Below are 15,561 nucleotides of genomic sequence, written 5' to 3'. Positions count from 1 at the left end.
AGGATTTCTATGGCGGTGCTTCTAACGCTATTTTGGCAGCTGCAATTATTTATTAATAATGATATTCTTGTATCTTGAAGAAGCTCTTAGCCTCCTGACTTAACTGGGACTTATCTAGTCCTCTTAACTAGGACTGCCTGAAGAATCATACCAGCCTCAGACCCAACAGACCCTAAAACTAAGCCCTCATTTTAACATTCTGAAGCTCTTCTCAGGCAACAGGCATGATGCTAAGGGCCATGTGTTGATGGACTGCCTTCAAATTACAGCGTTTTTAAGACCACTTTTCCTAAGAATTCCTAAAACATAAGTCATAAGTCCATTTCTGAAAATTGAGAGCTTTTGCATCATTCCAGTGAGCATCATGGGTAGTGGGTTCCAAAACTTGGGCAACAGATAAGAGGGACTAGATCCTTCTGCAGAATGCCAGAAGTGCAGGAAAGGAGGAGAACCAGCACCCTTAGAGAAAAAACTGGTAGTTAAAGGGGCTTCAACGAAGGAAAAGGAAATTGGGATAAGTAATGTTAGATCATACAGCACATCTAGAGTTTAGCAAATGGTTTGAAATAAAGTCAGTTAATCTTCTGAAGCTTAATGATTCTCTCTTCACGTTATCCTGTTTTTACCTACGTGTCTCCTTTGCAAACTGCTATTCCTGTGCTGTATTGTTGGGATCACTAATGTAAACACCTCAGATTGTAGTTCAGAAAGGAACCATGGAGGGGACCACACAAAGATTTCAATGTACTTATAATTAATATACCCCCCAATAAGACTAAGAAATACTTTTTAAAATATTTTTAAGTAGAACATATTATATGCGTGGGGGGGGCTTCTTTAAAAAAATGTTTACTTAAAATGTCAGTGACGAACTTAAGAACCTAGACATAAACTGTGGGAAAATGACAGGCTTTTAATCATATAACAGCACTTCACATGAATCAATATTATATTAGTATTTCAAAATAAATTCCAGAACACGTTACTATCTAACATCTACTGATTTTGTAAATGCTTTTTGGATCCTTAAGTTTTAAATTACCAAGATAACTAACCTATGGCAACAAGAGTCTTTCCAGTAAATTTGTACAAATGCTAACAGAAACCTGAAATTCACCTCACGAATCGAGCATATTATTACTTCTAAGAAACGACGAAGATGCCTTCTCAACAACAAACGGATGCCCCAGCAGCTCTTGTGGGAAAGATCTCAAGAGCTTTCCTATTTGATAACAGCTTGCCTCCCTCTGCCTGTAAGACACGGATGGGTGGCAGGATCTTCTCCCCGTTGTTTGTTTTCCCAGAATGCGCATTTTTTAAAATAGGAATGACTAAACTTCTAGAAATCCATTTGTCTGCAGAGTCAGCTGAAGGTAGTTCTTGAAAAATTATGATCACAGCAAGTTTTGCAAACAACCTGCCCCAGCTCACCCCAAGTAAGAGAAAAACAAACAAAATTCTTACACTTTTGTCCCATACCCTCATTTTAAAGATAAAGGATATTAAGGCCCACATAAAAACAGATATGGGAAATTTTGTTTTTTCATATACCACTCACCCCACCACAATGGGGGTAGTCATAGAAAAATGCTGGGAAAAAAGTCTGTTTTCAAGTTGTTCTTATTGATTCCTTCCTTGTGAAAACAAGACAATGCTTTTGCCAAACCATTAATGTTGCGTAAAAAATTTTTTGGAGACCTTCCAATGCTCAAATTCCTAATGACTGTCAGGTCATCAGTGCGAACATTTAAATTATTTCTTTACTATGCCTTGTTTTGTGCTTGTGTGGGAGCCTGACAAGTTTTTCCCTCATAACTTGTAATTTTTTGAACAGGTACACAGCCTAATAAGGGGGAAAACAAATATTTTTAACATTTGATGCAAGCTCACCCTAAAAAGCTGTTTTAGATCTGTTGAGAATAATCTGAAAAGAATTCTCTTACATATTTTTAAATCAAAAAAGTTAGCCATGTCTTCTCTACCACCCAAATTTTTTAAGTCTGCTTTTTTGTGAATGGACATATTTAGAGACTAAAAACACATAAGATGATCTCCTTGTGTTTAAAGTCACTCTACAAAGTCTATGGGATTCAGGATACTTATAAATTCTGCGTACATATATGTATGTGTGATGTGTGTGTGCGTGTGCGTGCGTGTGTGTGTCTGTGTGTGTGTGTGTGTGTGTGGCTATTGCTGCCTTTCTGTCATAGGTTCTCATTGGTTAATGAATTATAGCTGTAGGGACATTAAGGAATGGGGTAGGGGGTATTGATGAAGAAACTTTTTTGCTAAATATCTAATTGTAAATAATATAAATTCATTGTAGAAAATTGGGGGAAAATTACCTAGAATTCTATTAACTAGAGATCTCCAATATTAACAGTTCCATCAGTTCATGCTCAAGCAGCACTTTTTCAATCCTTTCAAAATGTTTTTGGCTTAAAATACTATGCTGTTCAGCCCACGAGTGAGGAGTGGGGGCGAACACCTGAATGCTTTTGGGGGCAAAGCAAGTAACATGTCGAACAAGCTGGTTGGGGATTTTGGCAAATTAGAGAATGGAAACCTCCTCAGAAGTGGGCATAGTTAGGAGTGTGCAACATTTCATGCATATTGTGAACCACTGTAGCTTCTACAGTTGAGATATGTCTAGAGTGGGGGGTATGGTGGGGATAAGCAACATCTTGACATTTTCAACATGTCACCGCAGACAAGTGTTCAGCTTCTATTAGGAGAGGGACCTAAGTATGGTCTAAAACATTTAACACACCAGCCTACAATACCAGTTCTGCTTTCATGATTTCTCTCATGACTTGAGTGCATCGAAGGCTTCCAACCATTTCATGTAGCTCAAAACAGCAACTTGGACCTAGAGGGATACCTCTTGAGGAAAAATATAAGCCAATATATAAAAATAAAAGAGAAATAAAAGGTTTCTTTTCAGCATGTTATGCTTCTATTTCAACTTTGAAACACCATAATTTGGGGGTGGGAAGGGCAGTAATAATTGTACTTGATCTTATAGGGTATCTCAGGGATGTAGACACGCAACAAACTAAACCAATCATTCCATGTGTGCCCCACAGTAGCAAAAGGAAGAATGCCTACTATCTAGGAACCCACCATACTATTTCTAGAAATGCAATGGTTTGTTCCAGAAATAACCATTCAAGTAACTCTCTATCCATAGGTAAAACTGTCAATTTGTACTGACTTGTAGCAAGTGCATAGTAACCTATATGGACATACTTTACTAAGTTAATAAAATCAGTGAGATAAGTAAAAATACTAAAAAAAGACCTGGGTCAAATCCCAGTGTAGCCCGTATAGCTGTGTAGCTCTGATAAATGGTTTCTTCGTGCCTGACTTCACTGCCATGTGAAATATGGCTGTTGATACCATCCACCATGCACGATGGTGGCTGAGATGTTCCATGTGCAGCACATACAGTAGGCTCTCAATAAATGGAAGATGTTATTCAATGAGTCACATTTGGATAAACGTTAGCCCAAGTAACGTTTGATTGTAATAAAAATACTAGAAATGTTAGTTCTGAAAGCTGAAATGCAAATTTCAACACCTAGTTCATTTCCAAAATGTTTGTTATTAAGATAGCAAAAAACAGAATTTCAAAGGGGGTTGGAATTGATCACATATTTATGATGGCTGCATTTTAGTATATGTAAATTATCTCAATAAAGTTGATTTCATCAAAGAGAAAGTTTATAATAAATGAGCTCTAAAATCCCCTGCAACTATAAAATTCCATTATATTCCAAAGTCAGTGATTTGCCCATGGTCACAAATCATGTTGGACTACTAGCTTTGAGTTTACTATAACATTCAAACTACTGAGAAAACTTTAGAAATATGATGATAAAAAGTGTATTTAATTTCAATTGAAGGTACAAACACTTATTCATTGATAGTTCATAATTAGCTTTTTATCAACCATGTTTGTGATTTCTCATTCCAGAGCAATTAAAAGTAAGCCAGTAGAGAATACAATGCAATGAAATGAAAATAAGGCCATGGTACATCACCTCTAGGTGAAAAAAAAACTCATTATAATAAAACAAAATGATCCAATTTGTGTAAAAACGTATGTATAGAAAGAAATTTTTGAAGATACCTACTTGATTATCAAACATAACTCTAAGAGGTGAGTTATAGATGGTTTGTCTTTTCTTCTTTTCTTTCATTAGCTTATCTATATTTTTAAACTTTATGAGCAAGTATTAATTCTACAATAATTATTATTTTAAAATAAAAGTAAATTAAAATATTACAACCAAAGATCACTGTGATTACAGTGGAAAAAATTACGGGTGGGTTGAGTCTGTGTAAAACAGAGACTATAATCAGGAGGCCCGTAGACAAGTTTAAATTAGCTCTTCATTGACAGATTACTAGTTTCTCTTTAAAAAATCCCAAGTCCTGAGAGAGAGCACTGGGCTAGGACTACCAGCTCCCCAGCCCAGCCGCTGTCCACTTCAGATGAAGTCTTCATTCTCTTATTTGCCAAAATATATTAAGCATTCAAGTTTTCCACCTGTGGTCTAAACAGTGCAGCATTATAAGCCAGAACCATTGTGTAGGGGCTGCAAATGTAGCACTTGAAAATGAGCTGATCCTAATTTTCTTTAAATGTTTATAAGTGTTTGTATGTATGTATGTGTATACACATTCACACACTCTTACTGCTAGACAGAAATGACACATTACTTGAAATGTACTGGCTATCTCTGGCTAGTAGAATTGTAAGTGACTTCTTTTCTTTTTCATGGTTTGTATTTACATTTTTCAGATCTTCCCAGAGAAACTAATTTCATTTATAATGAGAAGAAGTTTGGGAAAACAATTTTTTTGGCTAATATCTTCTACCCACTCCTTTAATGTCTCTATAGCTGTAATTCATTAACCAATGGGAACCAATGACAGAAAGGCAGTAATAACTACACACAGACACACACACACAGATACACACCCCCCCATCTACATATATCTATACAGAATTTATGTTTAAGTACTCTAATACCCATGGGGTTTGTCACATAACTTTAAACCCACAGAGTTCATCTCATGCATTTTAGTCTATAAATATGTCCATTCACAAAAAAGCAGACTTAAAAATTTTTTTTTAGTAGTAGAGTAGACATGACTAATTTTTTTTATTAAAAACAACAACATCTCGTTACAATGTAAGACAAATTCATTTCAGATTATTACCGATGGATCTGAAATGGCATAGAGTGGACTTTCATCAGGCATTAAAAAGATTGGTGTTTTCCCCTTATTTGGAGGTTGTGTATTTGCTGAAAAAATTCCAAGTTATGAGGGGGAAAAAAATTGTCAGGCTTTCAAACAAACACAAAACAAGCCACAGTAGAGAAATCATTTAAATGTTTACGCTGATGACCTGACAGGCTTAGGAACTATGAGTACTGGAAAGACTGCAGATAATTCCTTTACACAACATTCACGGTTTGGCAAAAGCATTGTCTTGGTTTCACAAGGAAGAAATCAATAAGAACAACTTGAAACAATTTTCTTTCTTGATGGGGAAAAAAATTGCCATAAATTGCAAGTATTTTTTTCCATCCTTTTAGGCAGCAAAGAAAACTACAAGACCTTTCGACCTTCTCGGGTATACTGAATTTTCAGGAATCAATGAAATTTTAAAACTTTTTTTTAAGGAACCTCTGAAAAAAGTAAAGCCAATCATCAATTTGGGATAGAAAGGTGACGTTTTCACCTTTTCAACAATCCAGTGACATATTTAGACAAAAAAACGACTTGCATACTACAAACTACTTTATCCTAAAAGTCATCTGGCATTTAACCTGGAGGAAACAGGGCCACATCCTTACCTAAAGACTGGTAGAGCTCTGTCATTTTGGGATGGTCCCAGCAAGTTGTTTGGGTCTCGTGGCTAAAACATAAAATACAAAGAGAGACTTTAGAATTTATAATGGGTAGTAGAGACAAGGAGAAAAAAAAAAAGCTTGGTTTGCTCTCAAATCATTCCACATCTTTACTTCAAAGGATTTCCATCAGGTAGTGAAGAATGTTTCTCTTATAAGCAGAGGCCCCTAGCTTTGCTTTCAAAGAGAAAAGCAATATGAACATTATTTGGTAACCAGAATTTGTTTCTTTTTTGCGCTCATAAGTCAGTTGTGCTTCTGTTATAATAAAATGACCTTGTTAAGGTAAGCAATAATCGAAAATCAGGATTTCTTCACCCGTCCAATGCGAGACATTGAGAAAGGACACTGACAAGCATTATTCAACTCCGTCAAAGAGATACTGGACATTAGTTTAATATATAAATTGCCTCACTTCTCATTTGCTTCACTGCCTCTGACAGTTTTCCATTACTCTTTCTTCTACATATCCAGATCTCATATCCATGAATAGCTGTATTTCATTTCAGCTTAAGGTATATCCATTGCCCAACTAATATATCATATCTTCACTCTTCCCACTACTTTTAGAATGTCTTTTTAACTGAGTACTCTATCCACCACTACACCTTTTCCTATAGTATTTACTTGGGCCTGAATGCAGCATTCACGGTTCTCTTCCATTTCTTGAAGTTTAGCTAAGTGTGGTTGCCGGCTATCAGCTCTGCCACAAAAAGAACAAAACACCTTTGTTCCTCATTCAATTACATGAATAAACCCAGGAGAGATAACTACATATACTTTTCTTTACTTTGGCCCATCTACATAAATCACCATAGCATCGGATTTCCAGTTTTCAGGGATTACATGACCGGCTTTGATACAGTAAAATGCAGTCTTCAACGATATTTCGGTACTCATACGCAGACCCTATTCATAATCTTTGGGGGAAGGGTGGGGATGGAGAGAGGAGAAAGAGCTTAAATGTAGTAGACACTTCAAAGAGAGCACAAAGTACAGAGGACTCACACAGAAATAGGAGTTTGGGGAGGCAGCAATGTCAAGGGACCTCAGCATAGGTTTTAAATTTTAGGATTAGATTCTGGCTCTGTGTCCTACTAGCTGTGAAATTTGGGGTAAGCCTGCTCACCTGGGAGAGTTAAAGGATTAGTTGACGGAAGTAAGTGACCGGCACCTTCTGGCACACAACAGGTGGTGGTTTTTATTATTACGTGGCCCCCAAATTACTGCCCACTAAAAGCAAACCTTTTATTAGTTGATTATAATATAGATGTGGATCCAACTGCAGTTAAGTCAGCCAAGCCCAAGACCCTTCGTAGAAAGCAAAAACCCGAAGTATATTACCTCAGTTAAAAAATAAAAAAGCAGAAAGGAGAAACATTTATTGTGGTTTGATAAATATAATACAATATCATAAGTGTCACAAAAACATGTAGAAATTCCCCAAACTGCACAACTTCAAAGACCATCCCTCTGATATTTACTAGTCATTGATTGAACAGTGAAGGCTACTGAAAGAAGTTGACGAGAAAATGTTCACTTGTGAAGGGCTGTTTTCCTCTCCTCCTAACATGTTCATTTCTGTTTTCCTTTTCCGCAGAGACAATTCGCATTTAAGGAGTGCGACAGAGGCTTCTCAGTCAAGGGAATGTACCAGAGTGACATTCAAGTCTTAAACAGCAAGAAGTGCAGGAGATGCTGTCCATGCTTTAGGGGATTTGAGGAAGCCCCATCACCAAGCTGGTTTATGATCTGGAGAAGGGGTGGGCGGGACTGGTACTTTATATGCACAGCACAAGGAGGCTGCAGCTTGCAGCTTCATGAAAAAAGTGTTGCTTGTTCTCGAGCGTCTTTTAGCTGGGAATGTGATTGTGTACCAATTCTGCACATAAGTACCCTGCATGGAAAGGTTATCTTCTACTGAGACTATCCTGCATTTAGGCCTCCGCCATTTCCAAAGGCCATCCATCTGTGAGCACCAGGGAGGGAGGGAGAAGAGGGGAAAAGCATGTGTGTCCACATGTACAGGCCCTTATTACACACACTGCATAATAATGGCCCATCTCCTCAACATGTGGGAGGACTGTAGCATCTTCAATAGATGGGCAGAAAAACGTGTCTGAGCTGATAAACCTGACCAGACAGAGACAGACGGAACCACTCTGAAAAGCCACCATCGGTAATGGACTTGAAATAGGACAAACACGGGGAAGAAATAACCTATACCAAATGCAGTTCCAAAAGAAAAGAGAAACTTGCATACAAGTGACAGGAGAATCCCACATAGAGTAAATGAGAGCTTCCTGTAGCTCCCTCCCTCCAAAAAAGCCCTCATGACTGTTGATATACCTACATCTCCACCTTTTTAAGGAATTTATTTTAGTGGTTAAAAATGATGAAAAGGATTTTAGAAATTTTTTTTTTTAATTAATTCATCAGTCCTTAGCTAAACTGAAATTTCCTTTACTGGAAGACGAAAGAAATTCTAAGCTCCCACCTTCTATCCCCCATTTGTGTGTTACTAGATACTAGTCCTTTCTAGGTACTCGTTCTCCCAATTACTTGTGATTCTGGGGGACTTGAATAACCTAGATAAATGAACTCAAACAAATCCAAAAGGCAATCTTCTTTTACCTTTTTCCCCTCAAACACACAAAGCTTTTATTTTTAAGCAATGCAAAGTAACTAGAAAAACAGATTTATATTTCATCTCTGCCGTCTTAGTTTCACTTCAGCTGCAAACTAGCACCAAGCAAAAGAAGTGAGCACAAGTGGAAAGGAGAAAAGAATAAAGGGTGTGACTGATCAAATAACTTGAAAAATAATCTTCTAATCATTTAATGCTAAAAACCATTGGCAACAGAGCTGAAATGACTTTAGATTTTTTGGTAACTATATGAAGAGCCAAACATTCACTTCACCATATGGGGGTATTTTCAATCTGCGGTGAATCCAAAGCCCTAGTGGGACATATTTAACCCCCTAAAAAGACAGGAAAGATGACTATGAACAGGATGAAATGATAAACACAAATTTGCATAACTCATATCTATATTCTACCTTTTAGGACACATTTTTTATCTGTGATCAATACAGATTTTACAGCTGTAGTTGTTACTCTGTGCCTGTCTTCAAAAACAGAGAATTATCAATGACTCCATGAGAAGCAGCTCAGGTTTACCTGGAATATACAGACAATACAGAAAAATACGCTGTGTTGGGAAGCTGGGTGGCGGAAGAGTGGGTAGGACTGTTTTTGGTAACTGTCTCTTTTTTTGCGCTTCGCTTTTCACATCGGAAACACACTCCCCATATACCTTGTCCAGCCAAAAAGGAAATTCTGAAACCTGTTCACAAGTTAATGGGTACATCTTTGTTCAGTCTTCCAGAGAACAATGATGTTCAACATAGATCAAAATTCTGCATGTACATTAACACAGAGACCAGCTTCATAAATACTCCTTAAAACGCTCTTTCAATCTTGAAAACATGTTATTGATTTTGGCCCTGCTGGTTCCAAAACCGGGCATCAGATAGGCCTCTCTGAACGGCCTTCAAACGCTGATTTTTCCTTTTTTTAATGTGTACAAGCTACAATAATCTCTCTTTTCCCTTTTATTTGAGGCCGTGATAGGAACCTGATGCAAATTAAAATACAAAAATCACTGGATGTGACAAAAGACCCCGGCAACACCTACTTGTCAATAATAAGAAATTAAAGCATTACTCTACTGAGCACAGGGCTGACCTAATTTCCTACCATACAATTTAAATTTTCTCTCACCTTCTTTAGTTTCAAGTAGTGTGCAAGGTTATTATAACCGCCTCAGAGCTGTTCCTGCTGTCAGTGCTGGAATAATCAGACTTATTGGAATTGCTTTTTTAGTTTCTTAAAAACAAACATTAAACACTTATAAAAAGTAACAAATTTCTACTGCTCTTGCCGGAGAAATGGCAGTTGCCTAATTAAAATAAGATTTCTTCTGCCACCACTGTTATTTGGTACTGAAAATATTCCAAACAGTTGCCTTTTTAAAAAATATCTTTCCACTACTTCCCAGAGAGGAAACTTATCACTATGCAGCGATATAAAAAGGTAGCGTTCTCTTGCGCTTTGCAGAGGATTAGAGTTTGGCTTCATATATAATCTGGAGCCCATTGATCCACACACACAAAATCATTTCCCTTTAATCTGGGGATCTAACTCTTTTTCTAGAGGAACCTTGGCATTTGCACGCTAAATGTTGAACTTGGCTTGCATTGCTGGAATACTGGCAGGGTGGGAATGGGAAAATATATTTAAAAGTTTCTGCTACTGTGGGGAGGGAGTTAGGGGGGTGGGTGTCCATCTAAGCCTCAGAAATCCTATTCTAGTCCCCATTTCTTGTTCCCTGGGATATTTAACATTTTATTCTGTTTGGCTCAAGCCAGGGCAAAGATGATTGCCTCGGTGACTGTTCCAGCTGTTACTTGTCCTCAGTTCTATTTGCTTTTCAGGGCTTAACTCCCATCCACCCTCAACTTGGGCCAAAGCAATTTCACTTCAGGGTCGTGCCCAATCCAAGATCAAACAATGATGACTGAAACCAATTCCACGGTGATCAAGGGTCAGAGACCTTTCATATAACTGTGTTGTTTCATTTGCTCTTCTCGCTTCTCCAGAAGCAACTGTATCTTCCAAAGAGGGGATCTGGCACAAGGAAATAAAAAGTCTAGGCAAAAGAGAAAGGGTGATGGGGGATGACAAGGAGAGGTGACAAAGATAAAGCAGCAGAGAGACCAAGAAGAGCTTGTTGGACAAGAATGTAGATTTCACTTAGACTTTGGTTCCCCACGTAAATCAGATGCATTTTTTTCATGATGTTAAAGCATTTTATAATTAACAATATGCCTCCCTTAGGCAACCAAACCCGTTCAATTTAAGCTTCAAACTTAACTTCAAATTAAACTGAGATACACAAAGTGTCCTGCCCTTTTCATTGTCATGATCGGATCGGGAATGACAAACTTTGCTTAAAGGCGAGCACAGACACCTGGAGAAACGCGAGAGAAGGGCACCCAGAAATGGACTCCACACTCAATCCGAGGGAAAAGAAGAAAAAAAAAAAACCTCGAGTCTCTCTCCATGTCAGATTCTTGACTTCTGGGCTTTAATTGCTTTTTCTTTCTTTCCTGATCTCTGCAAGTGTTGGGGCAAGGGACGAACACAGTAGAAAATGCAACGAGGGAAATGTCAGTTGGAATCCTGGGAAGAAATCAGGCAGAAAGTTGACCTTTTGGCACTTGCAGCGCAATGGAAGGTAGAGCCGCGCGCGCCCCTTCCTTTGCGAGGTCGAGCGACGATTTAGGAACAGCTTGTCTGGCTCACGTCCACACAGACAGCCCGGAAAGGAGCAAAAAGCTCCCGCAGCCCCAATCCCCGCGTGGGGAACGCGCTGTCCCCTCCGGGTAGGGCGAGAAATCAGCTTTTTGTCTCTGAGCCCGTCCCAGAGCCAGGGGAAGGGGCGCCCAGAGAGCTAGGCGCTGGGGGCAAGCGCCGGGGGCGCACCTGCAGCGGTGCAGCGGCGACGCGGGGGAGGTTCCTCGACGCCCCGCCGCCCGGTGCCCCGGGTCCAGCCGCTGCGCCTGTCCAAGTTTTGGCCGCCTCGGTTTGCCCCCTGCTCGCGCCACAAGTGCACCGATTGCGGCGATCGGAGGGGACCCCGATGCACTTACCCTTTGAGCTGTTCCCTCATGGCTGTAAGGGCTGCGTGGTCGGTCGGCGGAGGGCGCGAGCGGAGAAGTGAGCTTCCCAGAGCCGCCGGGCTCCCCGAAAGTCGAGCGCCGTCGCCGCCGCCCAGGCTCGCAGCTGAAAGCACTGCGGAGGAGCCGGCGCGGGCTGGCGGGCGGGGAGGGGGCGCTGCGGGCAGACGGGGCGGGGCTGGGCTGGGCTCCGCCCCCACCTAGCGACCTGGGAACCCGGACTCCCAGAGACCCGGCAGTCAGGGCTTTGAAAACGGAAAGGAAAAAGAAAAGAAAAAGAAAGCAAGCCAGAGGAGGGGATTTAAGGTGGTCCCAGGAACCTGGAAGCCACACACAGCCCTGCTAGAACCCCCTTAAAACCTCCAGCAAGACTACTTGTTGCTTAAATAAATGACCTAGGTGCAAATGACCTCATCGCAGATAAGTAAGAAGCATTTGTGTTTGTCAGTGGTTCTCCAAGTGTAGTCCTGGGACCAGCAGCATCAGCATCGCCTGGGAACTTCTTAGAAATGAAAATTCCCAGGCCCCAGCCCAGATCTACTGAATCAGAAACGGAGCACACTGAAGTTTGAGAAGCACTGGTATAGATTCTCTAAATAAACCACCGCCACCAGTGGTGCGGCACAGTTTGGTCTTTTAGTAATCTTTTGGTGAAATCTGAAAGGAAACCATTTCCAATGGAACATTTTATTGGAAAAGTTACAGGGCCTGGACAACTCAAATATTTCTAATCTTAGAGTTTGCAATATGATGATACAGGTTAACTATGCAAAATTATTTCAAGCCTGGGAATATTCCAAAAAGAAGAAAGCCTTCATTAGCACAAGCATTTTTCACAACCTTCACATATTATCTTCGATTAGAGTCCAGAGAGTATTTGAAGATAAGCTCCCTTAGTGGTTTCATTGTCCCTCTTCGTCCATTTATTTTGCTGGCCGTCTTTTTTTTCTCTTCTTTCACCCATTTCCTTGTCCCTCTCTCTTCTGGTTGATTCATTCCACTTCAGTTTACAGTTTAAACCATGTTCCCCCTTTTCTTTTTAAATATCCTTTTTTTGCTCAACATTTTTTCCGGTAGAATGTTCGAGCTGAAAGGACTGTAGACATCAGTCTCCCTTTACTGTCTGCTACAGCATGGCAAAAGGGGCAAAAAATAAAGTACGCGAACAAAAAGGGAAAGGGAGTGCCGGGTTTCTTATCACCTTGACAAACCAAATAAAAAATGTAAACGTTAGCACTAAAGACATGTGCATGTGGGTGCGACTGGTATGGCCACTTTAAAGCAAATATTCAAAATACAAAAAAAAATTTGAGCCAGTGAGCTGTAGAGGCAACTGCTATTCCGGTCGGAGGGGGGCATAGTAGGATTCACTTTGGGTGAGGCTGTCCCTGGGTCCACCTGTAGATTCTAGGTCTGCCTCTGGCTTTGATTTGGAGGAGAAAGATTAGTGTTCTGTGATGAGAAAGTCATGGCCTTTGCAATTAATCAGTGATGTAATCTCTGTGTCAGGGTAGCGAATCACTTAAATATTCTTTACGTTTATTTCAATGAAAAGACACAAACCTTATAGCATGGGCATTTGTAAATACTAGAAATCAATCAACTAAAGGTTTGCTACACCTGTGTGGTGAGACATGTTGTCATTCTCTTCCTTGGTTTTTTTGTTTGTTTTACACTTGTAAATTACCTGCTCAAGATTCAGGAGTTCTGATATGTCTCTCTAAAATATAAATGCTCAAGTCTATTTTCTCAGTGTCCAACTAGAAAACTACTAGGAACAATTCTTTGAAAAAAAAAAAAAAAGAATGGAAAATAAGAAATCACTCTTCAGATTTTTTCTTAAATTTGACAGATGGCAATCCTCAAAAATACATCCTTAAGTTCTTTTTTAGACTGGAGTTACAGGCACTTGAAGGCTTGTTCCCAAATCATGATGTTGTTTTAGAAATTAAATACTGAAAGTATTATTAAGGAATGACATGGGCATCTCAGCGACTGTTTTGTGTCAATTTCTGTTAGATTCTGCATTTTGCTTATTAAGGAAAGGCGTTAAGAAAATAACATAATTTATAGATCTTCATTTCACATACAAATTACATAGTGATGCCATGATGATAATACACTAATTGCTTATAGTAGCTCCTCCTCTTCTTCTTCGTACTATTATTACTATTACTACTCCATTGTGAGAACCAAACATGAAAGGAGCGTGGGACTCCACTACTAGAAAAAACTTAAGTTGAAATCCTGCCTCCAGAACCTACCATGAGCTACTTGTCCCCAGTATGACAGCTAGAATGCGGCAGTGCAAGGATTGGAACTAGGGAGTCTGGCTTCACGGCCCATGCTCTTAGCCCCTCTGCTATGCTGCTGTGGAGAGATGTGGCTTCTTTTATTGTGGGGAAATATCTGTATTTTTTCTTGTGTGCTCATAAGTGATCTCACCGCTGGCTGAGAGCAGAGGAGAGTAAATTTGCTAGAAATAGGCATAAGGAAGGAATGAGATGGGCTAAGGCCCAGGAAGACGACCTAGTAAATTTTTTCATACCCAAAACTCCAGTCTTTGAATCACTTAAACACTGTAGGTACTTTAGAAAAATGAGGACCTCTTGACCTAAGGGACTGTGCTGGATATTCTCCCAGTCTCCTCTCAAGCTCTGTGCTCTGCCCTTCTCCACTCTGCTCTGTGCCCAGGAGGTTGGACCTCTATGGATGGCATCAGACAGACTCTCTTGCCCTTTGGCTTCCTTTTGCTTTCAGCCAATGGGAGGCAATGATGAAAGGCCTATAGCAGGAGATAAAAGGGCAGAAGGAGAGAGATGTTTGGGTATTTATTCCCCAAGCTCCCTCCTGTTGGCCTTCGGCCTGGCAGTGGCTGAGTTCCTTTGTCCACAGCCACAAGTCTTGTTGGGCAGTCATTTCCTATAGCAACAACATTCTCTAGGTCCCCTAAACAATTCCCTCCCCTTGCCCTTGATCTTTCCCCTACCCTGTCCAGACTTTTGTGAATAGCATTTTCATTACAGTCTCTTCAAGTACCACTTTTGAGTGAACCATCTGTTTCTCCCAGGATCCTAACCAAACAGGGACCCATCCAGTGAAAGCTACCTGCTAGAGTCCTAGATTGGATGCTGAGTGGGGACCACTGATAGAGGAGAACGTTAACTCCACGGGCTGGAGGTGAAAAAGAGACTAGGCTCATTCATTGGACAGTTATTTCCAGAAGCCTCCTCTGGAGGCCCAAAAGGAACTTCTGGCCTGTTGAGGGTAAAGGCACAAAGGCAATTACAAATGGTAATAACAGCAGGTGTGAAGGAAAAGAGGCCCCAGCTTATTCTTTCCAGGAGCTTCAGTGGTCTGCTTGGTCTTTGGGAGAGAACGTCAAGATAGAGATTTGACAGGTGGGCAAATTGAGAAGAACGTAGTGTGACGATCCAGAGTTTCACCTGTATCCTCAAAGGTATGTGGGAGCTTTTTTGTTTTGTTTTGTTTTGTGGGGAAGATCAGCCCTGAGCTAACATCCGTGCTAATCCTCCTCTTTTTGCTGAGGAAGACCAGCTCTGAGCTAACATCTATTGCCAATCCTCCTCCTTCCCCCCGCCCCAAAGCCCCAGTAGATAGTTGTATGTCATAGTTGCACATCTTTCTAGTCGCTGTATGTGGGACACGGCCTCAGCATGGCCGGAGAAGCGGTGTGTCGGTGCGCGCCCAGGATCCGAACCCCGGGCCGTCAGTAGTGGAGCGCACGCACTTAACCACTAAGCCATGGGGCCGGCCCTGTGGGAGCTTTTTAAAGAAGAAGGAATTTAAGCATGAGTGTGGCTCTGTCAGATTTGTGTTATAGAAAAACCACTTTGCCAACAGTGTGGGGCTGGATCAGAAGAGTCTGGAATCA

General features: G+C 40.5%; 1 protein-coding gene across 5 annotated transcripts in view; it reads right to left on the bottom strand.

The window, feature by feature from the left end:
• LOC101392552 (dystrophin) overlaps positions 1–15,561 on the bottom strand; it is a 760,070-nt gene that overhangs the window by 139,038 nt on the left and 605,471 nt on the right. For 4 of the 5 annotated variants that reach the window (XM_004435057.3, XM_087426760.1, XM_087426761.1 and 1 more), the window contains exon 18: positions 5,871–5,932. In XM_004435057.3, the coding sequence (XP_004435114.2) occupies positions 5,871–5,932 (62 nt within the window). Of the gene's footprint in view, positions 1–5,870; positions 5,933–11,639; positions 11,797–15,561 lie in introns of those variants that run through there. The other variant, XM_004435060.3, reaches the window with a different exon arrangement.

The sequence above is a fragment of the Ceratotherium simum genome, chromosome X (assembly GCF_057802395.1).
Source record: "Ceratotherium simum simum isolate JZ-2026a chromosome X, ASM5780239v1, whole genome shotgun sequence".
Classification (NCBI taxonomy): Eukaryota; Metazoa; Chordata; class Mammalia; order Perissodactyla; family Rhinocerotidae; genus Ceratotherium; species Ceratotherium simum.
Note: the sequence above shows the minus strand (reverse complement) of the source record. Positions and strands in the feature narration are given on the sequence as shown.